Raw genomic sequence first — 25,610 nt, 5'->3', positions numbered from 1 at the left:
CCTGTCTATATAGCAGCACCTACACATTTGCTGTGGTCTGGAATTTGGGAGATTTTTGTTTTGCGTGTGTTGCAGCTGGAGTCATTAAGAGTACAAATTCAATTATGTTACATGTTCCTTAATTAAATGTTGCTGTGATATAGAGCTAGCAGTTGCAACCCAAATGGTTTTGGTGGTGCTGTTGTTAACGTTAATGGTATCAGAATAATGGCCACTGTAATTGTGTGTCTTCTGCTATCCAGTGATAATATAGGAATTAAAACAAAACCAAACAAATTTAATTCAGGTAAATTTAAGTAAAATTCTGAGCTTTCATTGGCTTCCACATCAAAAACTATCTAGAACAGTAGGAATTTAAGTCTTTATATTATTTAGGAGATGGATGGAAAGCATCTAATTTATGAGTAAGGACTGCTTTGAAATCATTGAATGTGGCTGTTTGCTGTAGTTATGCACATTTTGGACAGATTATAACTTCATTTTAACACCCTTACGGGAAGGGAGTGCCAGGGAATAAACCTGTGTTCTTTCTGGAAGACTATTAACTATATAGATCATTTTCATGTACATGTATTTGTATATATTTGCACATCTGTATGCACCCCCACACAATTGCACACACAAGCTGCCAGTATTCAGTAAATAATTAAGAAATAATGGTTATTTAAATCAAGACAATACGTATATATTTCTCTTTCTACAATTCAAATCAACACACAGGTATATAGATAGATATGTTGTCTTTCTCTGTGATCTATCCTAATTTAGGTGATCCACAGTCAAATTCTAAGACAATTTCACAAGCTGTAATTCTCAATAATAATTTTCCTCTGTTTTTATTTGAAATGCCAAATGTCTGTTTTGATCTTTATCTGCCAAATGAGAACTTCTTGGTGCGGCTATACAGGTAGCTGGAGAGCCTTGGCCATAGTCTTGAGCCAGGGACCGTGTTATGACCGCTAAACTACCCCACTGGTAGACCCCTCTTTTTGGACGTGAAATGGCTTAAGGTTTGCGTATTAAGTGAGACTCAAAGTAAAGCTAACTCACCAGCCTTGGGAGAAGTGCAGAAAGGAAAGTACAGTTCTGCTTTTCTATTGCTCCCTCAAGCCTGCAATGAAGTGTTGGCTCAAGCTGATTGTAAAATTATAATAGTTCTCATGGGATGGGAAACCAAGAGCTTTTGACATCTATTGAAATGGCTGCATAAATAAGACATATCATTGAGAAAATGACTATTAAATCCTGTATTAATCTAGTTTGAGCTGGAAGTTTCCAGAAGGTTGAGCATGCTCTATGTGAAACTGGGAGGTCATACAAGTAATAATGTGCTGTGTGATTTCTGAAAACTGAGCGCTTTCCCAAAATTAAATGGAGTCTAAAGGTATACTGTGTGACAGATGGAGCAATTACATATAAAATGCAAAGGAATGGCATCAGCTTAAGCAGTAGTCGATAATTTTTTGCTGCCATTAGAGGCTTCAGAATGGATACCTAAAATGCAAGCACTGGTAAACTGCATGCATGGGACCTGACTACATTATATATAGATTATACATATTATCTGAATGGAGGAAGATGTAGGATAAGTTGTGAATACATCTGGGAAGACTTGTAAACCCAGAAAATCTGTTTCTGAATGAGAATTTTATTCATTATCAAAGGATATGTGAGCCAGAGGGTGTGCTTACAGCAGGGTGACTTCGTTTTGATAGATGTATGCATGGCATTGAGAATAAATCTGAGAATACAAGGTGACTTTACATCCATACATAAATGAAATCAAGTATTTTTTTAAAGCACATGGGTTAGTGTTTCAGCATGAAAAACTTTTAAGGAGAGATACTTACTAAATTGAAGTTTACGACTGCATGACTCATAGAGCTACTTAGGAAGGAAAAAAGTCGCCCACGTGAAACTCTGCTTTATTATGGCTACGTTGACTCGCAGTAGTTCGGAACTGGCTCATATATGCCTACATTATTCTGTATCTTTACTATCACACTATAACCTGAAAAAATAAATAAAAGAAAAAAATAAATAAAAGAAACATTTTTTGTAAAGCAAAAATCCTTTACAAAAGAAGTTTGACACAGTTCAGTAAGGAATTACACCATGCATTTTTCACTCAGCAATGAATGGAATTTTAGGAAAAGAGATCACCTGGCATTTAATAGATATGTTATGATGTCACATCTTTTTCTAGTTGTCATAAACATTGAGGCCTCTCAGAACTTTCTAAAACATGAACTTTTATACAAATGTAATTTTCAGCAGAGCTACAATATCTACAACATATTTAATATACGTAATTAAATGGTTCCTGACCTTGAACATTTGGAAAATAATTTCCCATCTTATTTACATTTTGAAATATTTTCCATTGTTACTTTTCATCGGCATGAAAAGTGAAACACAAAGCTTGCAAAACAAGAACTCCAGTCAAACACTAGGTTCGTCAATAGAGCAAACCGGAATTCAGTTTTTAATGCACTAGATCACTGCTCTCTGCCCTGCTCTCTGCTCTACTGACAGTTCCAGGATTCCTGTTAAGATTTAGCATCTATGTTTCATGTGAGATGAATGAGTAAACACTTTTTAGACTGCAGAAGGGCCAATCCTATAAAGCAGTGATAATGTTCGTATGGGAATCCAAGGCTAAAATTGGTAATCTGTTGATTTTTTGTATATGGGGAAGAAAAATGCCTCAACCATAAAAGAAGCCCTCAAGCAGAGGGAAGCTTGGGGGGACAAAGCTTGATTGTGGGACAAGCAGTTGGTGCAGACAGGGAATTCTCCTGAGCCATGGGAGATTCCAAGTCACGTTCCAGTCCTGTCTCCTAGATTAATGACTTGATATGCAACCTCAAGTTAACCTTACAGGGATAGCTAGTCTTTTTTTTTTTTTTTTTTTTTTTTCTTATGACCATCTTCTTATAGAAGTTTCAGGACAAATGAATCAACATTTTTAACAAAAAAACAGACAATGTGGTTGGAAGATCAAAATTTCTCCTCTCTGTATGAGATAATATGTTTCTGGAAGCTTATATTTTCAAAAGATCAATATAATTTTTCTAAAAAATGCTCCTGAGTATCTTAAATGGTTTTGGTGCTACTGAAATAATTCCAACAATAAAAATTCTGTTCTCCTCAAACAGTTCCATACGAACTTTATTACCCACATGGCTTGTATCAGGAATAGTGTGGGCAGGAGGACTAAGGTAGTGATTATCCTGTACTCAGCACTGGTGAGGCCACACCTCAAATACTGTGTTCAGTTTTGGGTCCCTCACTACACGAAAGACACTGAGGTGCTGGAACATGTTCAAAGATCAATGAAGCTGGTGAAGGGTCTAGAGAACAGCTCTTATAAGGAGGGGCTGAGGGAACTAGGGTTGTTTACTTGGAGACAAGGAGGCTGAGGGGAGACCTTATCACTCTCTACAACTACCTGAAAGGAGGTTATAGTGAGAGGGTCGGTCTCTTTTCCCAGGTAGCAAGTGATAGGATGAGAGGAAATGGCCTCAAATTATGCCAGGGGAGGTTTAGATTGGATATCTGTAAACAGTTTTTCACTGAGAGGGTTGTCAAGCATTGGAACAGCCTGCCCAGGGAAGTGGTTGAGTCACCATCCCTGGAGATATTTAAAAGACGTGTAGATGTGACACTTAGGGACATGGTTTACTGGTAGTTTTGTTAGTGTTAGGATAATGATTGGACTTGATGATCTAATAGGGTTTTTTTCAACCTAAAAAAATTAATGATTCAACAATTGAGCGATTCAATGATTATGTCATTCTATGGCTAATACCCACAGTATGAAAAAAATCCAATGTGGTAGGAACACAGAAACCCAGTTTGAGAACTATTTGATGTAATCCATTGTATCAGATCTCAAAATTAATTTAGAAACCCCTCAAACCCAAGAACTTAGTTATAAAAATATACTTCAGTTATTAATAGACAAGTGGAAGATTGTTCCACAACACATAGGAGAAACAGCATTCCCACTCACATTGTAATTAAATACATTTTAGAATTATATTAAGTTGTTCTGAAAATTGATTGCTCCATGATTTCTTCAAGCTGCGAAGAACAAAACAAAAGAAATAAAGAATGTTTCAAATATTACAGATAACCTTATGTCACATACCAGTGCTATGTGGTATTTGCGTCTCATCACATCTAGTAGCATGGTGTGGTGACATTTTCTGAATTCCCATTAGACTTGCGTTGTCCTTTCTGAAGTATACCGAACTGGAGTCACTTTTGGAAGCACATTAAAGAGAAAATCCTTGCAATATGTTACTCATACATATATATATATGTATGTATGTGTGTATATATATATGATTTGGTAGTAGCTGAACTAAAATGTTTTGGGACACATCTACTTATTGCACTCAAATTACTTTAAATGTGGATTACAGTCTAAATAATTACACATACAGTTTTTGTCTACAGGCTCTCTCTATATATATGATCAAATTGATTTTGTTATTTTTAAATTCATAGAAATTATATGTGCTAGTTGATTTTATATTTGGCTTGTGATTATCATATTTTTTTATCAAACAATTAGAAGACTACCTCACTGGGGCAACTAAGATCAAAATTTCTTCTGTTATCTGCTTTCAAACTTATATCTAGGTGGATTTGAATAATTACTTCTCATTAATTTTTTACATGAATCTGAAATAGTTTAAGGGCACTTTACAGGTGGAGTACTTGTTTTATCTAAATACAAAATTAATTTTATTTGGGTAGCACTTGAGAAGAGATTCAACCTTCATTGGGCTAAAACTAAATTGGAAAAATATTAAAAAAAAGGACAAAACTTGGATGGTGACTGAGATTTAGAGCCTATATATAACATTTCTCAAAGAAATTGATAGATTAGAGAACATCTATATTTCATCGACAGTGATATTTTTCGGAGTTAATTATATACTGAATACATATAATCGAATGCACTCGTGTACTACATTTTGACTCACTAATCACAATCACCGCATATATAACGGCAGTGTTTCCAAAATTTCTATTGAAAATCTGTATTCTGTCTGTATCAAGAAGACAAGCAAACCAGTGCACAGAACCCAAAACTGTATGTATTAACAAATCTTAAGTACTTTGGTGACGCTTAGCCGCATTCTGTCTTACTTACGATCATGGATTCAGATTTAGTTGAAAACTTGAATTTTGAAGGATATAGGGGCATTTTAAATAGTAGAATAAAAGGAAGTAACAAATTAATTTTTTAGCTAAATATGATGTCTGTGACATATTCAGGCTTCATACACAAACTCATACATACACAAGTTAGTGAAGTATACTGTTCTGTTTCAATATGGCTCGAAAACACACTTCTAAATAAAGGCAATTCAGGAAAAAAAGGGTTAGAGTGGTAACTTAGACCATTTTATTTGTTTCCTAGCCATTCTTTATTTCTAAACTAAATTAGAAATTGAGATTCCTTTTCGTATTTCACTCTTTATCAAGTAACCTTTTACGTTACAGAGGGATACTTGCTACAGGAGTAAGTTCAGTCTAATGAAATGTTGGGTGTAAGGTCTTTTTATTTTTTTTTAGTCAGAAAACAGAGGTATTACCCAAGGAGAGGGGTGGGGAAAACTATGTTTATTTTCTCTTGCTCCCATAAGTACAACTATGGCACGTATGGACATGTGTATGTATGTGTGTGTGTGTGCGAGTATATGCCTCAAAAGTATTTTGAAAAAGCATAGTGAATACAAATTAAAATGTATTCTTTACTAAATCTTCTAATAAATAAGTGCAAGTTCTTTATCATGGTAAGTAACTTCAGTTAATTTCTAGGTTTTTCTAAAGAGCATGAAATGTGGTATAATATGAACCAAGGCTACTTTTGGACCAATTTCATGTCTGGGATTGACTCAACTCTGTTTCACCTTTGTTTACGGTCTGTTATTTTAAATATCTTTTTGCTTATATGGGAAACAAGATTGAATTTTAAGGAGGTCTTTATGGTTTGTCTTGGTCCATTCAAATTGTGTGAGACAATGACAATTTTATTTGCATTGGTTCCATCCAAAATTTAGGTTGTAGGTAATTTTTAATAAATCTTAATGAGGATGAATAAGATATTAAGCCATTGAAGATAGTGACTGAAGGAATTATTTCTTCAAGGCTACAAAACAAAATGAAATAAATTGCATTTCTTATATAGAAACCATAATTTACTAAACTTTTAATACACTTTTTTGGTTTGTATTATTCTTTTTTAATAGCACATTAATTTTGTTTTTGCAGAAATCACTTTTAGCTGAAGTAACTGCATTGTCACAGAATACGATACATTTTTTCAAATATTTTCAATTTGTTCTTCTTGACATTTTATGTTTATGTGCAGTTTGCATTTTTTTGTTTTTCAATTTCAAATGTAACAGATTTTGACATTTTTGTTACATTTTTCTTTTTTTTTGTACTAGTGTTTTTTTTATTTTTGAGAATCTGCTGTTTTTGAATTCTCTTTTTTCCCTTTATTCTCCTCCTCACTATGATCCCAGGAGCCAACACAAAGAAAAGCGCAGATGATATAACCAGTAATGATCGTGGTGAAGATGAAGGTATTTTTTGTTTTTTCAAAGCTCGACCCTGATGCATGAACATAAACTTTTTAATTTTTATTATAATAATAATTACTATTGTTATTGTTATTGCTGTTATTTCAACATGATTTTTAGTCCCTTATTTGCAGAAGCACATTTCAGTGTGCTTCTTTATTTTCTTCTTTAGAAATTACTTCCATTGTTTTTCTTTTTAAAATCCAAATTAGCATAGATGACTGCACTTCCCTTTGACATAGGTGTAAAGGTTATTCCTAAGTATGTGTGAAGTGAGTAACATAAATATTATCTGAAACCACATACCTCCCTCCTGCCCCCCATTCTTTCTTAGGTTGAGAAAATGGAAGTTAAAAACATGCATGTGCTCTTTTCCCACATTTTGTAAATTCACCTGTTTGAAATTCATATAAGAAACTCACATATATCCTTCCTTTCACTTCCACTGTTTCCCCAGTGCACATGCTGTACATTGATGCACTTGAATTGTGCTTTGTCTTTGCTGTTTTTATTTACTTATTTATTTTTTTCTCACAGGATGTGGTTTATTTCAGGACACACACACAAAAAGAAGCTATTGATGTTGCTTTATTGTTTTTTCCTGTAATCAGCTAGCCTCTGAGATGATACATTCATTCTGATTCTGACCACATTCCCACTGAAATCAATGACAATCATTTTCATTGACTTCTTTCAGAGTTGGATTGGATTCCCTGAAAGGAAATGTTAAAGTTCAGAGTGAAACACCCCAAAAAAGTTTTACAAGGAAATACATTTTTCTTGCCTTGGCACAGCAAAGCTATTTAGGATGCACTGAAATAGAAAGAAGTTATGAAATCTTCCTCTATTCTCACCCTTCCTTTTCATTAAAGTTACACTGACAGTTTATTTCACTTTATATATGTACCAAATTCAGAAAAATATTTTCAAATTAATTGAGAAGATAACAGACTTAAGTAGCTTATTGGAGCAATGTGTTTCTCATTCCTTTCATGCTTGGCCAATCCGAAGTGTTATTCAATGTCTTTTTTCTTGTTTTCTTCTATCTGACGTCAGTTCTCATAACTGAAACATTTGTCCTCTCTGTTCCCCTTACAATCATGCATGCTGCAGTGAGGACACCGTCTCCTCTTTTCCTGGGAGTTCAGCTCAATTGTGGCTACTCTATCCATATATAAAATACTGTAATAAAAATCTCTGGTCTTTGATTCACACTGATTGCCCTCTACTGCACCACCTCCATTGCTGAATTACACTATTTCTTATAACACAAAAATGCTGTGCAGAATACTCCAAAATTACTGTTATTTTCAGAATTTCACTTTCCTATTTCTGTGCAACGTATGATTTTTTTTTTAAATTATGGTATCATCATTTGATATACCAAATTCTGTAGTTAATTTTAAAGCAAAAGATAAGTAACAGGCAAAAGCAAAATTCTTTTAAAAATGTAGGATAGATATTGGATTATGAATACATTATTATTTAGACTTCTTAAAACATTATAAAACATTAGGGTTTCATCATTAACAAAGGCATCCACTTTAGACCTAAGCACATGAAGTATGGAGCTCATTTCCTTTGTGTGGAAGCTAACCATGTTCCCATTGAAGGGGAAGAGAAAAACTCCCATTGACTTCAGCAGTGAAAAAATCACTGAGAAAGGATTAAATACAACAAATCATGACATGAGACTTTGGAGAGAGAAGGGGGAAGTGTTAAATAATTGTTGCTTTAATTTTTTGAGGACTTAGCTGAGACTTCACAGATAACACACTTTCATGTACTTTGTTGAAAACGCTGAGAATAAAAAAAATGCGTCCACTAGAATGTACCTCATTGCTTTATATGATCTGTTTAATAGTTGCATTACTCTTATAGTCACAACAATTAAAAAGATCTTATCACAAAATCTTTTGTTCTGCTGCTCAAATACAACACATAAAATACAACATATAAAGTATGTATCTTTTTTTATGAAAAGAAGGCAGATTCTATGAGAAGCCTTAAACTCTGACAACTAGACAAGTGTACACTGGAGCCTGAACATACATTCCTTGCACTCAGCTGACAATTTTTTCTATTTAGGGTAGTGCATACACATGAATAAGGTAAAAGTGGGCCATAGGAATATGAGCAGCCATAACTTACCTTTATATATGCTCAAATTAGTCCTACAAGTACAAAGTATTATATATGTCGTGCCTCATTGCTGATCATGTTTTCGGTATCTTAGAGTATTTCTTAACAAACCTGAGAAAAGGGAAAAGTAAGTTCCTAATTTAGGTAGTCTGAACCATCCCTGGGATCAGAAGTTATTAGAGGAAGAGATATGAATCCAGTCCTAAATATACCCCAAATCTTTATAACTCACTCTGAAGTATGAAAATATTGCTATCAATTTCATTTAACTTTCATTTAGAAATAAAGACCCAGCTGCTTATCTGCTTGATAAGTCAAGAGCTTTTCTGTGTATACAAAAGATCAGCCATACTATTAAGGAGCATTAATTCAAGGCTGTTCTTTAAGGCTTAGCTACCATGGAAAGGAGAAATACAACACAGAAGACATCGTTTGCTTTAAATACAAAAAATCTGGGCTGTGAATTCACATAAATTCTCTTTGTTTGTTAACTTCTAGGATATTTGAAAGGAGGAACAGTTTACTGTGTTTAATTCTATCAGAACAATTTAATTTTGTGATATTATCTCTTACTGAACTATTTGGAATATAATTTCAGCAATTATGTCTCAGTGAGGAATGGGAAAGTATGGATCATTATTGTAATTTTATCATTAAATGTACAGACACTTCTAAATTGGCATATACTTGAATCAGAATATTCTAAAAAAAAGACAAGATTATTCCATAATTTATTTTTCTCTTCAAGTTTTTAGACATTTATATTCATAGTAAATTCCTTGTAATACTGAAGGCATTTTAAGTGTTCTGAGAAATACATGTTCAGAGGAAATAGTATGTGAAGTAACCAAGAAAGATATTCAACCTATAAATATTAAGCCTGTAGGATGATCCTGAACTGTGTAAGCTAGCTGATTAAAGTGGTGGTGATGACACCGAAAACATAGGAAACAACTAAGAATATTTTTAGCTCTGTCATAAATTACTAATGCTGTATTTCATTATTTTTATTACTTTATTATGTTTTCCTTACTTGAATTTTTTCAGACATTCATGATCAGAACAGCAAGAAACCCGTTATGGTCTACATCCATGGTGGATCTTACATGGAGGGTACTGGAAATATGATTGATGGCAGCATTCTCGCAAGTTACGGAAATGTCATTGTTGTCACTCTCAATTACAGACTGGGGGTTTTAGGTAAGTGACTCTTTTCTTCATCACCAATTGCACAGAAATGTTTTATTGCTTAATTTATCTAACAATCGATCAAAGATCCTTGGGCCGTTTTAATTTTTTTTTAAACAGAACATTCTTGGTGGTGGGTAGATTGACTGTATTATGTTAATTTTGAATTCTGTTCAATATTTTATGGAAACTGAGCTAGGCTACATGTCCCCTTGTTTTTGACAGCTGCCTTCACCTTAGACAACAATGACTGGATATTTATATTTATGTTAGTACTGATTTACGTTAAATTTGTCATCATATCCTATTTGCTCCCGTCTCAGTGATTTCACAATTTTTGAAAACTAGTACCTATTTCTCATTAAAATCTTTTGATTCCATGTAAAAAAAAAAAGGTAGAAAATTTATCAAGAAAGAGTACTCTCCAATTTCAAAACAATTGGCAATATGAAGAGGGAAAATATGACTGTTTACCTGTATTTATTATTATTGTGTGCAAATTGTTTTTTTAGGGTAGAATATGTCGAGGTAATACAGACAAAACAGGCTATAAACACTGATGGAATTTATGTTGCAGGTAATATGGAGTTAAGGGGTTTCAAGGAGTGGTGTAAAATTAACTTCCTAAATATACGGAACTCCATAACCATGAATTATAATAATGAGAAAAATTAATACTTCTGTCTTTCAAACAGAAAAAAAATTTGCATCTTCTTGACATTATAAATATTCTTCTGTCAGCGTTAGATTGAATAACTGAATAAACTTAGATCCATGACAACAGGCCAAAAATCTTTTCTGCCTTTTCTGTGATTCTGACTCCTGGATGTTTGCATGTACCAGGTTTCTCCCCAAGTGAAGGTCTATTATTCTACTTTTCCATAGAAAATTAAGCTAAAAATTTACTTATAACAGCAGACACTAGAAATACATTTTATCTTAATGAAAAAAACATATAGTCAGTGCAGAATAGCATATAGACTATTAGAATGCTCATATTTCCAGGATTTTAGATACACGAGGTAAAGTACAGTAATTTTTTGTGGGTGTTTTTTTGATTTAGCATGGCTTTTACAAAGATTTTTAATCTTGCTTTTCTTGATAGCAAATCTGATCTATATTCTTGGCATGCGCTATTTTGGGACACAGGAAACTTCTTTTGCTCAGTTGTGTATTAATGTGGTTAATTTCTTTCAATAATATTCTACCTCATTAGAGTGCTGAGAATTTTTCTTCATGTCCCTGATTTTGACTCTTGTTTAAATACAAAAGAATATTTTTTCTATGTTAGAGTCAGATTTAAACATAAAGCCAGGAATAAAAAAAAGATATTTCAGTATACTTATGTATGCAATCTTGGTACTCAGAAGCACACACAGAGGAAAAAAAAAAAGGAAAGTAAAAATACAAGTGAAGAACTGAAGACTCTTAAAAAAAAATAAAGTGAGTGTTGTTATTGTTAAATAAAGTGTATACCCAGAAGCTTGGCAAAAGTTATTTATCTGTAAAAAAGGTTATTTAATGGATCTCTTAAAAGGCTTTCTTTCAGTGTCTTAAAACTGAAATCGTTGAAGGATACAGATAATTATAAGTAGTTTAAAAAGTTATTGTCCATGCTTTATATCAATCTAAAGGACAAAATGCAATATTTGCATTGATGAACTGGTATTTTATGTATTTATATTGAAAACAAACAAAAAAGACAGAATGCTATATTTTTACATCGTCGCATGAAAAAAAGCAGAATACAGAGACATTAATAGAAAAAACTGAAATGTAATAACTGTGAAGATTTTAAATGGATTACGAAAAATACAGTTTTATATTTGGCATTAAATACTGCTTCTCAACAGTGGCAAATGTAACTTTTGAGGCACTATGGGATTTATTCTTTGTTATAGGAGGTCTATGCTTGAATTAGAACAACAGAAAATCTTCAGATTATGCATTTAGCACTTAAAAAATTAGACAAATTATGTTTTATGAGCATATTTCTGGTTTTTTCTTAGTTGGTGAAATGTAAATGTGATCGTCGAGAATGCATTATGTTCTCCCTGGACATTGGAATAAGCTAGGTGAATTCCATGTATTTTTCACTTGCTTCCTAAGTAAAAAACAGAAAAAGAAAACAAAACTGTTTTTCAGGTAAATAACCATATGGAGAAGAAATATGATTATTCATAAAAGTTAAAAAAATAGCATAATTATTATGACAAAATTTAAGGATCGACAATATTTGTATCCATTTCTTCTAGTCTGGATTATCTTCTTTTTGAAAAATACACTTATTTCTGTAAATCTACTCTGTTTCAATTGCGTTTGATTTGTACATAAGACTACACATACAAACCTGACTTTAATGTCAGAGATGTCTAATTCTATCACTATTATCACATCCTGTGATGGAGGAATATGCATTGAATTGACCACAATGATGAGTTCCTGAAGACGCTTTATATATATTTTTTTCCTTCCTCTGAAAAATTATCACTTGAATGGACCTGAATACTGGATGTTATTATACTTACCATAAATGTTGGTTCTGTTCTTCAGGCACATAATTATTTTCCTTTCAGTCTATATTGTGTCATTAAAAGCAGTAGATAGAAAATATATTAGGACTGCATAGATAATCACTGGATGAAATCAGCCAGACAAATCATAGAATCATAGAATGGCTTGGATTGGAAGGGACCTTAAAGATCATCCAGTTCCAATCCCCTGCCATGGGCAGGGACACCTTTCACTAAACCAGGTTGCTCAAACTCTATCCAACCTGACCTTGAACACTTCCAGGGATGAGGCACCCACAACTCCTCTGTGCAACCTGTTCCAGTGTCTCAGCACCCTCATCATAACCAACATCTTCCTTATGTTCAGTCTAAATTTGCCTTCTTTCTGTTTAAAACTACTGCCCCTTGTCCTGTCACTACAGGCCTTGGTAAAAAGTCTCTCTCCATATTTCTTATAAGCCCTTTTTGTATATTGAAAGGCCCCAATAAGGTCTCCTGAGAGCCTTCTCTTCTTCAGGCTGAACTGGAGAACTCAGCCTTTCTTCACAATAAAGGTGTTCCAGCCTTCTATTTTTGTGGCCCTCCTCTGGAACTGCTCAAACAGGTCCATGTCTTCCTTGTACTGGGGACCCCAGAACTGGATGCAGTAGTCCTGGTGGGGTCCCATGAGAGTGGAGTAGAGGGGGAGCATCACCTTTCAACCTGCTAGACTTGCTTCTTTTTATGCATCCCAGGATACAATTGCTCTGAGCAATGTACCCGTAGAAGTCCATCTTATAATTCTTTATAGTCCTTGAAAGATTCAGCTCCAACTGTGCCTTACCTTTCCTAATCCCATCCCTGCACACCAAGTCAGCATCCCTATGTTCTTCCCAGCATACATGTCCCTGGCCTATGCATTTACTTCTTACTCTTTAGTTTGACCAGAAGATCCTTACTGAGACTAGCCGGTCTCCTGCTTTCCTTACTTGATTTCTTACAGGTGGGAATCAAGAGCTCTTGCGCTCTGAAATATATGAACCTTAAAGAGCTTCCAGCCAGTTCTGCTCCTTTATCCCTGAGGGCAGTTTCCGAGGATCTCCCATCTACTAATTCCTTAAACAACTGAAAGTTTGCTCTCCTAAAATTCAGGATCCTGACTCTACTCTTCACCTGGCCCATATCCCTCAAGATTGTGAATTCCACCAGGGCATGATCACTGAGGCCTAGACTTCCACTAGTCTTGACCACTCTGATTAGTTTTCTGTGTTGGTAAGCAACAAGTCCAGTAATGCTTCTGCTATGGCTGGGCTGTCTATCACCTGGGTTAAGAAATTATCCTTGACGAACTCTAAGAGTCTCCTGGACTGCTTACAGCTTGCTGTGCTGCTCTCCCAGCAGATGTCACAGTGCTTGAAGCTCCCCAGGAGGATCAGAGCCTGTGAGTGTGATGCTTCCTGTAGTTGAACGCTACATCGACATCCTCCCCTTCATCGGGCAGTCTATAGTAAACACCAACCATGAGGTTTCCTTTGTTGTCTTGGCCTCTAATTTTCACCCATAAACTCTCAACCTGTTCATTGCAGTTTTTCAAACACAGCTGTGTATAGTCAATCCATATTTTGATATAGAGGGTAATGACACCCCACCAGTTTAAAGCCATTTATTGTAGCAGTCTAGTTGTGTGATTCATCTCACCATGTTTCCCTGACAGCAATTAGATCATAGATTTCTAGCTGCACAGTGCCTTCCAGCTCCTTTTGTTTGTTACCCATGCTGTGTGCACTGGTTTAGTTGGGCTATTGGCCATGTCACATTTTTAGAGGAAAATGCCCTAATTCCTGTGGGTTATTTCATAGGTGTTTCCCTGTGGGTTCCTAATATATCAGCAGCCCCCATCTCTTCTCTGTTACGCAAAACTCCATTCCCTTCCCCTGCTAAATCTCCTTTAAAGCTCTCCTTATAAGTCTGGCCAGCTTGTTGGCGAAGAGGCTCTTCCCTCACTTGTTCAGATGAATCCCATCAGCTTCCAAGAGACCTGGCTTCTCAAAGGGGGATCCATGATCAGAGAAGCCAAAGACATGATCATAGAGGTTGGTATGGCACCAGCTACACTGCCAAGCATTCACCTGTTCGATTTACCTCCAGCTTTTTGAACCCCTTCCTGTGACTAGGAGGACAGAGGAGACCACCTGTGCTCCTGATCCTTTTACTATTGCTCTGAGGGGCATATAGTCTAAGTTGCCTTGTTGCAGTATCATCGGACCCTACGTGGAACAGTAGGAACAGATGATACTCCGTAGGGTTCATCAGGCTTGGCAGCCTCTCAGAGGTGTCATGAATGTGAGCTCCTGGTAGGAAGCAAACTTATCTAGAGAAATTGTCTCAATGGCAAATGGGTGCTTTGGCTCCCAGTAGGGAATCTCCAATTCCTAATACCTTATTTACTTTTCTGGTGGCAGTGGTTCTAGTGTAGGTGGATGGTTAGATCAAGTTTGCATGGTTGGCTTTTCCTGGATCCTGTCTGTTACGCACATGTTCTTCATTCTCCAACCCCAAAGCATTGTGTCTGTTATTTAGGAGCACTTCAGGGGATGGGAAAAAGTTCTTCTGCCCTGAGCAGACACAAGGGTCCTCCATCTTGTGAATGACTTGTGTCAGACAGCTCAAGGATGGATTCAGGCTTACCTTCTTCTTGCACAGCCTTAAGGCAGGACTGTTGCTTAGGCTGGGACAGTGCACAATACCATGTTTTGATCTTCTGCTCACATTCCTGGGTACTGTGTGGCCTGTTGAGCTCCTCTGGTAACATAGCTACTTCTCTGAGGATTTCCTCCAGCTGGGCATACTTGCAGCTATAACATCCACCACCACCTTTAGCTGCTAGAGGGAATTCCATATACAGAAGCTCCATGCAACCTAACATGTGGACAGCTATTTCAGTCCTTGGGGGGTCTGTTTGAGTGGAGATGTCAGCATACGTAGGCTGTACTGCTTCCATTCAGGCTTCAGCCACAGCCTTGCAGATATGGTTGGTGGACACTACTTTTGTTCAGCAGGTCACAGTCTCCTTATAGTCCTCAGAAAAAAATAGCCCACTTATAAAATGATCATTCCTTTGAAAGATGTTGTTCTTCTAATTCCCTGGAGACCTCAAGCTTCTGGATAGGCTTGCACAGCCATCAGCTAGTTGGGGTGACCATTGGGGTTGCAGCCTAAGCCTGCAGGCCAGCAGAGCAGGCAGCAGCCCGGTCACTTGGCAGAGCTGGCAGGTCTTCCCATGTGCCCTGCCACACGAACTGCCTCACAAACTGCTGACACTGCTCCCAACCGGCGCCATCCCTGTTTGCACCAGCCTCTTTGCGATGCTCCCTGTGGCTGGCGCTCCCCAGGGGCTGGGGAGCTTCCCGTGGTTTGAACTGGTCACAGGGACAGCCGGCACCATCCCACTCTTGCCCACCCCTCTCATGAGACCGTCTCCTGCTGGCTTGAACCTCCCCCACCAGCAGGCCAAGGGTGCTGGGGGCCCAGACACCCCTGGGGACCTCGCAAGCCTCACACTGCTCTCAGCAGAAGACGACTGCTGCTGCTGCTGCCACTGCTAACATTAGTTTCCTGAGGTTTAAGCTGTGGGGACAAATCCCAGTTTGACATCCAGGGAATGAATCGATAATAGTGATTACATTTGTTTAAGAAAGCCTAGGTTTTGGAAATATGTCTTTATAGATGAGGGAAAATGAAATTGATAGAGAAAAGTTACTTTACCTCATTATCTTTCACTGAGTTTGGCCTCAAGAAATATCTATACAGCCATGGAATATTTGTGAAGTTAATGAAATATAAATCATATGAGTGTCTTTTACTGTCTTCGGGTATAATATAATTTTAATTATATTTAATGGAGTTTGTGATCATCCTATAACTTAGTAAAAGTCTTGTGATTTGAAAAGACCTGGTTTTAACACACAACACTGCACCCTTTGAATTTTAAAACCAGGTTTTATCAGGCACCATAAAGACAAGGTTTCTCCATCTTTTATAGGCAGAAGTCTGGTTGCCTCTTGGCTATAACTGAGATACTGAAACTTCTAGTCTCAAGTTAACCAGAAAGGAGGCATACCAGACAGAAAAAAAGCTTTACTTGCAGTAGCTGTTATGTGGTGACCTTCAAGGCTATAAAACATTTTCACTGGATGATAGAGACAAATATCTTCATCCCCATCTTTTCTTCTTGCATCTGGCTAAAATATAAGCCTTTAGATTGTGCACTGAACAATATTTATCTGTAACTCCAGAGTACAGAAGAACCACGTTCCCTCTCTCTCTTGGAGGACTGCAGAGCTGCCCTGTGAATAGGTTGCTCGCTCTCTCTCTGTGGGTTCAAGTGGCAAAATAGCAGACAGCTGGGCCCAAGACTTTCCAGCTTTTTAATTATCCCTGTCTATCCTTTGGATAAAAATACTTCTGGAATTATTCTTCCTGAGATTTTTAGATTCCCAAGCATGTGTGTAACAATTGTTGATGTTATTTAGAAGGCCATATTTTCCCTTTGAATATAAGTTTACGTTTACCAAAATATATTGCCTGGATAGGATCTTTTTGGGTCAGTAGAATAGAAAGATTTACCTTTTCCTTTTATTTATTTCAGTGGACCCTATTAGAAGTGGATGTCTGCAGTGCTGTGTTTAATTTCTTGTGTACTTTAGGGTTTGGGAGGATCCTGCCTCTGCCCGGTTCAGCAGTTACTGTTCCTACTCTTACCTTACCACGGTGACTACTGAAGACACTGCTGGAGCTAGAGGAAATTGCTAACTTGTCCCAGTGCCAGGCAGTGCTCCCGTATCTTGATAAATTCAATACTGTAACACACAGAAGTCTTAAATCCTGCTGTCTCCCCACTCCCACACCATGCTTTGAGCACTGTGTAGGATGATAGTGTTTTTTATAATAAGTTTAACTTATTCAACAATTGAGTTGAGTTATCAAGATTCCCAAATTATTTAGGGAATTATTTAACTGAAATAATGGAAATTCAGCAGAGTGGGAGGATTAGGCAATATAGATATCCTAATTCAAGGAATGTTCTAGTATTAGAAACATCCCGTTAGAAAATGGAATGGTTTGAATGGCCTGACTCACTCAGTGTAAATACTGGTCAATTCCTCTTCATTAACTACATTCTTAGTCTTCATAGATATACTTTAGGAAGAAGTAACATCTTTTCAACCTACCTATAAACACCTGCCCTTCTCAGGATTATATCGACAGGAAAAATACAGAAGAGGGATTTATGATTATTATTGTTTTACAGTGACATGACCTGAATTGTCTGTCTCATATTGAGACTTCAATATGCTGAATCCCTGTTTAGCTTGTGTAACAGTAAAAATGAAATCTGACAAATCTCCCCCTCCAAAAGAACCCAACCCAAAACAGTAAAACCAAAGCCCCAAAGCCCTGGTATAATTTTTGAACGTGGTTAAATTCAGTCACGGTGTTACACACTTTGAAGAAAAAAATCTTAAGCAATCTTCAAAAAGTTATACTCGAATACGAATGTGGTGTTCTTGTGTGAGTTATTAAAGGCAAAACCAGAGATGAATTCTAGAAATATGAATCGGACATTTTGGAAGCCAGAGTGTTATTACAGAAAAAAAGGAAAAGGGAAAACCTGAGATGAATCCTAGAAATATGAATCAGGTATTTTGGAAGCCAGAGTTAAATGAAACATCTACTGCAGTAAATGAGACGCACTCAGAGTTCAAAATTGTAAAATTCACTTAGCATTTCCGAGACCACTTTCAATTTAACATTTTCTTCCCCTTAGAATTCCAAATCATGCAGATAAGAATAGTCCATCTCTTATCTATATCCCTTTTTGGCAATAAACATCCATTTTAAGTACTCTGTCATAAAAGGCTGGACTTCCTCTTAGAAATTATATGCACATGCAATTATAGCTCTCTATAAATGATCATATTAGGCAATGTAATATAAATCATAGTTCAGTTTACAAGGAGGCTCAGTACTTCTGCAAGTTACTGAGAACTTTTAGCTTTCTTTACTTCACTGGGTGCCTGGTTTGCAGGTTAAAGCATCAACGCACTGAAACAGCGTATGTTGTAAATTAACTGCTTAGGGTTTGACTGACTATGTAGGTCCCTTCCAACTGAACTATGTTCTGTTCTGTTCTGTTCTGTTCTGTTCTATTCTATTCTATTCTATTCTATTCTATTCTATTCTATTCTATTCAGCAGTAGTGAAAGCAAGTAAGTAGTATATGACCTCTTGAGACAGATTCTTTCATGTTGGCACTGTACAATAGTCTACAATACGTCAGATTTTATCTTCACTAGTGCAATTGTTGTACAGTGACTCCTTTGTAGGTATTTTGTATTCAGACATGCAGATATCTGTTCCCTCTGTGCCTCCAGACAGCCCTCCTCTATCTCCAGTGCGTGTGTCTCCACAAGTGCAGGAAACTTAAAGGTGATCTGCTGGTAGAAAAGTCCGGGGTTAGATTAGTACACAGAGAATGACCCAGGAGCTGGAAAGCACTAAGTAAATCACAGTTTCATGCTTACACAAGAAAGGAGATTTATTTAAGCTCAATTTAGTTTATAATGACTGTTTGCACTGCTGAAGCCAGTGCAAACTTCAATACATCGCCTCACCTACATCTCTAAGCTTGATGCAGAAGATTTCCTGGCCAGTTTGGTGCCTGTCCTGTTTTCTTAGTTGGCCAAAAGTTGTCAGCTAATGTCAGTTGCCATAGCTGATTTTCTACTTCAGTGGAAATCCTAAATTCTCAGCAATAACACATAAGTGTTAATTCTGTTGCTATCAACATGTTTTTGTAGACATCAGAATTATGCCATTCATTAATTATTTTTTGTAAATCTTATCTTTTTCTCCTATTTTACATCTATCGTCAAGTCACAGAAATTGTATTTGTGCAAATGCAGCTGATAAACTCCATTTATATCCCATTGGTTTTGGACTGTCATATCACTACATCTTCTGTTTCAAACATCAGAAGCAACAAGTACATAAGTTACAGTGTCATCAGAAGCTCTATGTACATTCACGGAGTTTCAAACATTAGATATGTTCTTTTCATAGAGTGAGTACATGGTAGCACTGTGGGTGTGTCTTACAACCACAAATGATTGTTCTGCTTTCATATAGCTTACTTTTATAGCATCAGAACTAATTTGAAATCCACAAACATGTAGGCAGATTTTTGTAAGGTTTGTTTTTATTTCATTGAAAGCTTATTTGGTAAGATTTCTGAACATGATAAAATGTATATGTATCAGTGAATTGTTGTCACATTGATTGATGGACAAAACTGTGTTTTCATGATATATTTTAGTATTAAGTTGTTGGTGTTTTTATGTATCCATGAAAATTTTGTGGAGATTCCATAATTAATCAGCTTATGCAAAAGTAATGTGGTTTTTTTTAAATGTAAAGGACATTTTTTCTAAATCTTATGTGAAGAAATGTTGAATCTGTATTCCCTATTTTTTCCTTTGATATTTTGAATTCCTAATATCATTATTGATACTCTGAAATATTTATATTAATCAGTGACCTATTTGCACTAAAACTTAACATGCTATGAGGTAGTTCTAGTTTACTTAGTTTACATTTCCTAGTATAGCATACATGTGGAAGCATGGCAATCATCACTTGAACATTTCTGGCAACATCAAGGTAAGTGTGACTTTATCTAGATTAATTTGGAACAATATTATGAATTGAAATCTGACTATGGAAATCTGACTATTTTTTCATAGTATATATTAATTTCACTGTTAATTCAGTAATTTCCTTTTTTTTCCCCTTTGTAATAACACTGACAAGTAAGAATTTCCTGGAGTGTCATTTATTTTTCAAATATGCTTTTATCTGATTTATCTATACTTTTCTGTGCATTTCTAATTCCTTCTTTGAAACTGTGTTTTTATACTTATTTGGGTAGTAACAATTCCATATTAGTAATACATCTCTTAAAAAAGACTTGAAGAAAAACAAACAGGAATTATTATTTCAGAATTTGAAGACAGACTGGAGTGAAACTGTACTTTAAAAGTAGCAAATCTTGACTGTATTAGTACTTCATCTTTTTTTTAGACTGGAACTACACTTTAAGTGTAGTTTTAATTTATTAGTACTGAGTGGAGCTTTTACCTGAAAATTTGCAAGGGGAGATCAAAGTTAGGGTCAAATTCCATCCTCACATATACCTGTAAAGTAGGCTGAGTGAATTAAGAGCTTGGAGTATAGCTTGGTACCTATTGTTCATTTTTTTTGTATTTAATCTGTGGATTTTATGTTACTATTACAAAATTCAGAAATTAACTCAATGATAGTGATAACCTGGTATAAACCTTAAAGTATTGCCTTCCTGTCATGATCTTAATCGATGATAAAAGAAGAGTAACAAGCTATTGTAATAGCCTGAGATTAAGCAACAGTCACTATAAAATGACAGTTGGTAAAAAAAGAAAGTGATTTTACTGTTCAAGTGAAGTTCAAATTTCCTGCAACAACTAATACGGTATGTACTGATTCAGGGAAAAAAAAACAACAACTCTTGCTATAAAACCTTCCGTTTCATCTTTGTTACTGGCAAATGTATTTAAATTTGGAGATACAGCTACTGTTCTCAAAAGTACAGTATTTCAGTATAAATTCTAAGGGGAGAAAGTGAAACAACCTACCAGTTGTTCATGCTTCAAAGTATGTGCTGGCCTGCTCTGCAGTTTCTCTCAAAAATCTAATTTTGCAGAAATGAACGACTCTAATAAATTATCCAGTTGTTTTTTCTTTCACGCTTATCTAAGCCTGTGGTGGCCAGCAGGCAGTTGTGCAGGACAATTTGTGTCAGGGACTTAGAACTTACTGACCACAGATGTTCTTTTTCTTCCCCATGCAACTAGTATTCTTTTTTTGACGAGTTAATCTGATTAAAGTTCACAGTTTTGGGAATTCTAAAACAGGTTGGAAGCCATAACAGAGCACCAACTGGAGTGCATATCATAAGGCATGTAGAGCTGAGCTTGCATTTGAAAGGGACAAGTTGCTTTTAGCAACTTGCATGAAAGCCCATTTCCAGATACGTTTTGTAAAGACTTACTGATGGCGGTCAAGTTTTTTATTAAGGCTCTTATTGAAATCAGATACTGCTTAGGTTTGCTTGGTATTTCCATTTGCCTATACCTTGTGAGCAGTTATAAAAACCCTTACAAAAGCATAAATGATATCTATTTTTTAGCAGTTAAGGAATTATATTGTCCACAAGAAAAATGAAAAAATGGTGGAAAGAGACTGTGGGAAATTGGAAACGCTCTTGAATCTGTGCAAGAAATTTTTGAGTGAAAAGGCAGGATGTTTTCATTGTTTGCTTTTGTTTTTCTTCAAGTTCTGGAGAACCAAGTCAGTCAGAACATTGGATTTCATTTATAATGCTGTTCATATCTATGGGCTAGAACCTGTCGTGGATAAATCATAAGGAGTCTATTGGATATTGCCCATAATATGCATTTCTCACTTTTTACTTTTTAAATTTTGTTATGCAACATGCGTAAGTTCTCTTGTCAGAGTGGATCGTAAGGATTTTATTCATTTAAACCTGAAACTTTACACTTGACTTCATGTCAGTGAAAAGAAATTGAAAGCTTTGGAATACTTTTATGTAATAGAACAAGTATAGGGTAATTTTCTTAATGCAGATGGAAAATGTTTTCACAATATTTTGTAGATTTTCAGACTTTAGCAACTCTAATTTAGAGCATCAAGCTGAAATGCAATGATAATATAGTGATAATACATACATTGCTTATGTTGCAGCTTACTATAGAAAAAGAACTCTAAATGAAATTCTAAGTGAATTGAAGTAAATAAGAAATTTACTAGTCAACTTAAATGGGTCAAGATTTTAATGTATTTAATTCCTTTATTTCATAGGAAGACACCAACATGATATCTGTGTTTTTAAACAGAGTTTTTTATAGTTTCTTCAAAATTGTAAATGCATGCTTTTAATATTATTATGAAGATTCTGGGTGACTAAAAGAAATACATGTTAAATCTTTCATTTTGTATTAAATCTTCCATAACTGCAGGGGGTTGCAATATTTTATACAGAAATTAGTAGGAAAAAAAATAATTAAAGTGTACTCAGTCTAACCATCCTTTGGAAATGAGCCTGATAACAAAAGCGGAATGGCAAAAGTGTGTGTGAGGTAGCTGGTAATGTCAGTATGCTGCTCGTGAGGAACCAGGGGAGCACTGTGCAATGTTTCAAAGAGTTAAAGTTGCATGATTGCACCAGGCAATGAGATGTACTCTTGCAAGGACAGCACAAAACATAAGCATTTTTTTTCTGAATTATTTCAGACTTCCATGTCATTCCTTGACATCACAGGCTGACTGGCTCTGAAGGATCAAAATAAGTTTACTGCTTTACAATACCTTGTCAAGCCTCCACTCTATTGCACTAGCCACTGTATGAATATACAGTATACAGGGCTAAGAATATGCTCCCTGGGTGTTTTTGAGGATGAACAGACAATGAATTTTTTGCTTTAATAGCTCCAAAAGCCTGTATAAGGTGCTGGTATTGAGTGAATAAAGCTTTTCCTGGTGGTGGATGTTAAGCACGTTCTCCCATAGGTATCTGCAGGTAGAGGTTAGCAGCTGGGACAGGACATCAGTTTTCATCTTTTCACTTCTGCTTTCTAATTGAAAATGATTACTTCCATTTAGGGAATCAAAATAATGTGTTCTTTTGGCATTCATTAGTGCCAGGTCTCCTGCGATAGCACTGGTTCATTTAGAGCTTACATCGATTAGCAGAATGTATAGCGATGTAAAATGTAATAAAATTACTGTTGAAAAAGTGGGAAGGATTATAACAGGCAAAAAAAATGGTTTCAGAATTTTCCTTTTTTTTTTTTTTCCCATTTCCCATGCCATCTATGGAATGTATTATGTATTTTGCTTAAAACTAAGTACCCTCTTTGGGGTCTGTGAAAGGGTAAAATAAAAGCTTACAGTTTTTATCAGAGTTTAAGAGAATAAAACCAGAAGGAACATAGGTTTCTTCACTGAGACAATGTTAATTTGCATAAAATCACATCTTAGACATGTAAAGAAAAGCAAAACCAATCTCTGTAATATGCTGCATAAGTTTGTGTTTTCGTTTCTGCTAGAAGTGTTAAACCAATGTTTAATATTTACTCAGGTATGTGACTCTATTTTTTAAACAATATCATAAGTATGCTTTTTCACATTTCATTTGTGTTCCATGTATAAGAAATAATGTCTGATTGCAAATATTTGTGCTCTATGAAAATATTTTTACGTTTGAATAGCAAGTAGCTAACTCCCTCATGTTTCTGTTACAATCTCATCCATAACTAATTGAGTCTATCAAAATGTACTTCAAAACAGTAGAAAAGTATCAAATAATACATTGATTTACACAGAAGATTGTCTAGCCCACAGACACTACCAGATTGAGACTAATTAATCATGACAAAAATTTCATGCCCGTATGCTTTCACTGGGATTGTGTTTGTCCTAGCAAGACATAATCAGTGAAACTTTTGTTCTGTTGAGAGTCTTTTAAAGCTTGATGCCTTTAGTACTTAGTTGCTGTAAACTTTTGTGAGATGTGATTGTGAAGCTTCTTAACATTTGTATAATTTTCCTTTTGCCAAAGAAATGTCACCAGAATTCCTGTTTCTTGGACAAAGGGAAAAACAGCCCACAATCAACCAAACAAACCCACCCCACACTCTCTACTTATATTTTTTATTTTACTGTGGGAAATATGAGGAATCAAACACATATTCTGCCCTTGGCTCTCAATTTTTCATCAATGACTTGAACTAGTCCTTGACAAAAATACAAGGAATTCAATTCTGAATATCCTTGAATAAAGGGTAGCTTACACATGTTGTGCTCCTAAAATAGAAGAGAGAACAAGCTATGACTCATAAGGCCCTAATTTCATCTCTCCTTTTCCCTTGCTTTTGGGAGGAATTACATTGCTTCATTTGATGACTTCTCAAAGAAGCGGAGGATTTCTATTTTCTTCTAACCTGGATTACAGGTTGATAAATGGGGCAAACCTGTTTGTTCGTCGTAGTAGAATGATAGGAGGATAATTGCTTTTCTCCATACAGCCATAGCCAGGATTTCTGGGCGTGATTATCCAATTTACATCTTAAAGTCTCTGGGGAAGAAACCATCTTTCTGATGCTTAGTTTATCCAATGCAATGGCTGTCCTTGTCCATGACTGCAGCTCCTGACTGTTAATGGCATAGAAATTATTAAAGCGTGAAGAAATAAGAGCTTCCCTTCTGTTCTGCATGAGACTAAGAGCGGCCAGAGTATCCTCAGTCAGATTGGCACCAACAGATCCATGGGCTTGCTCTCACACCTTCTAATGAAAATACAATACAGCTCCCAGCCTGCAAACTGCCTGCTCAGAGCTCATGACAGTTTGCATTTGCTTGGCCTCGACGATGCCCATTTCACCATTGTTTTCTTTCAGAAATGGTCTCATCTTCATTTACAAATGCTAAAAATCCATTTTTAAAGGAAAGACATTTGAATCACTTATCTTGGTGTATGGAAGTTTCTGCTGCTTGTCAGAAGTGCGGAGTTTAAATTGCTTGGTTATTTTATCAGGAAAGAAAAATTGGGGCTTTGTGAAAAACCTATGGACTCTCATTTATTTGATTTTTCATGTGATTGTAGTCAAGGCTCAGCTGAAATGCAAGCTAATTTTACTGACAACTTTATAGTGCCTGCGGAAGCCAGCTAGCCATGCCTGTGTCTGATAAGACAGAATCAAGCCTAGCTAGCCTTCTACTTTTCTACGAGTGTTGTTGATTTCTTTTATCTCTTAGGCCCCTTTATGACATTATTTAATAAAAATCTATCCTCATAAAGGATATTTTTATTAAAATTCAATAGTTTGCCCCGTCCTCCCTCTTATGACCTTCATGGAGGATGTGTACATGGACAACATTTATGAGAATATATTGTAGAGATTTACTTCAAATACAGTCTTCTGAAAGAGAAAATTTATAGAGAAGAAAAAATCCATTGTGCACGCCTGCTAAAATAACACAGAGCTTGAATTATTATTTCTTCTTCATC

At 35.8% G+C, this 25,610-nt stretch overlaps 1 protein-coding gene across 4 annotated transcripts in view; it reads left to right on the top strand.

Annotated features, from left to right (window-relative positions):
• Positions 1-25,610, top strand: part of NLGN4X (neuroligin 4 X-linked) — a 189,659-nt gene that overhangs the window by 96,720 nt on the left and 67,329 nt on the right. For 3 of the 4 annotated variants that reach the window (XM_054188401.1, XM_054188403.1, XM_054188402.1), the window contains 2 exons: positions 6,549-6,608; positions 9,795-9,947. In XM_054188401.1, coding sequence (XP_054044376.1) covers positions 6,549-6,608; positions 9,795-9,947 — 213 coding nt within the window. The remainder of the gene's footprint in view (positions 1-6,548; positions 6,609-9,794; positions 9,948-25,610) is intronic. The other variant, XM_054188404.1, reaches the window with a different exon arrangement.

This window comes from Rissa tridactyla, chromosome 1, assembly GCF_028500815.1.
Source record: "Rissa tridactyla isolate bRisTri1 chromosome 1, bRisTri1.patW.cur.20221130, whole genome shotgun sequence".
NCBI classification, from domain to species: Eukaryota; Metazoa; Chordata; class Aves; order Charadriiformes; family Laridae; genus Rissa; species Rissa tridactyla.
The sequence above is the reverse complement of the archived record's forward strand: the minus strand, read 5'-3'. Positions and strand labels throughout refer to the sequence as shown.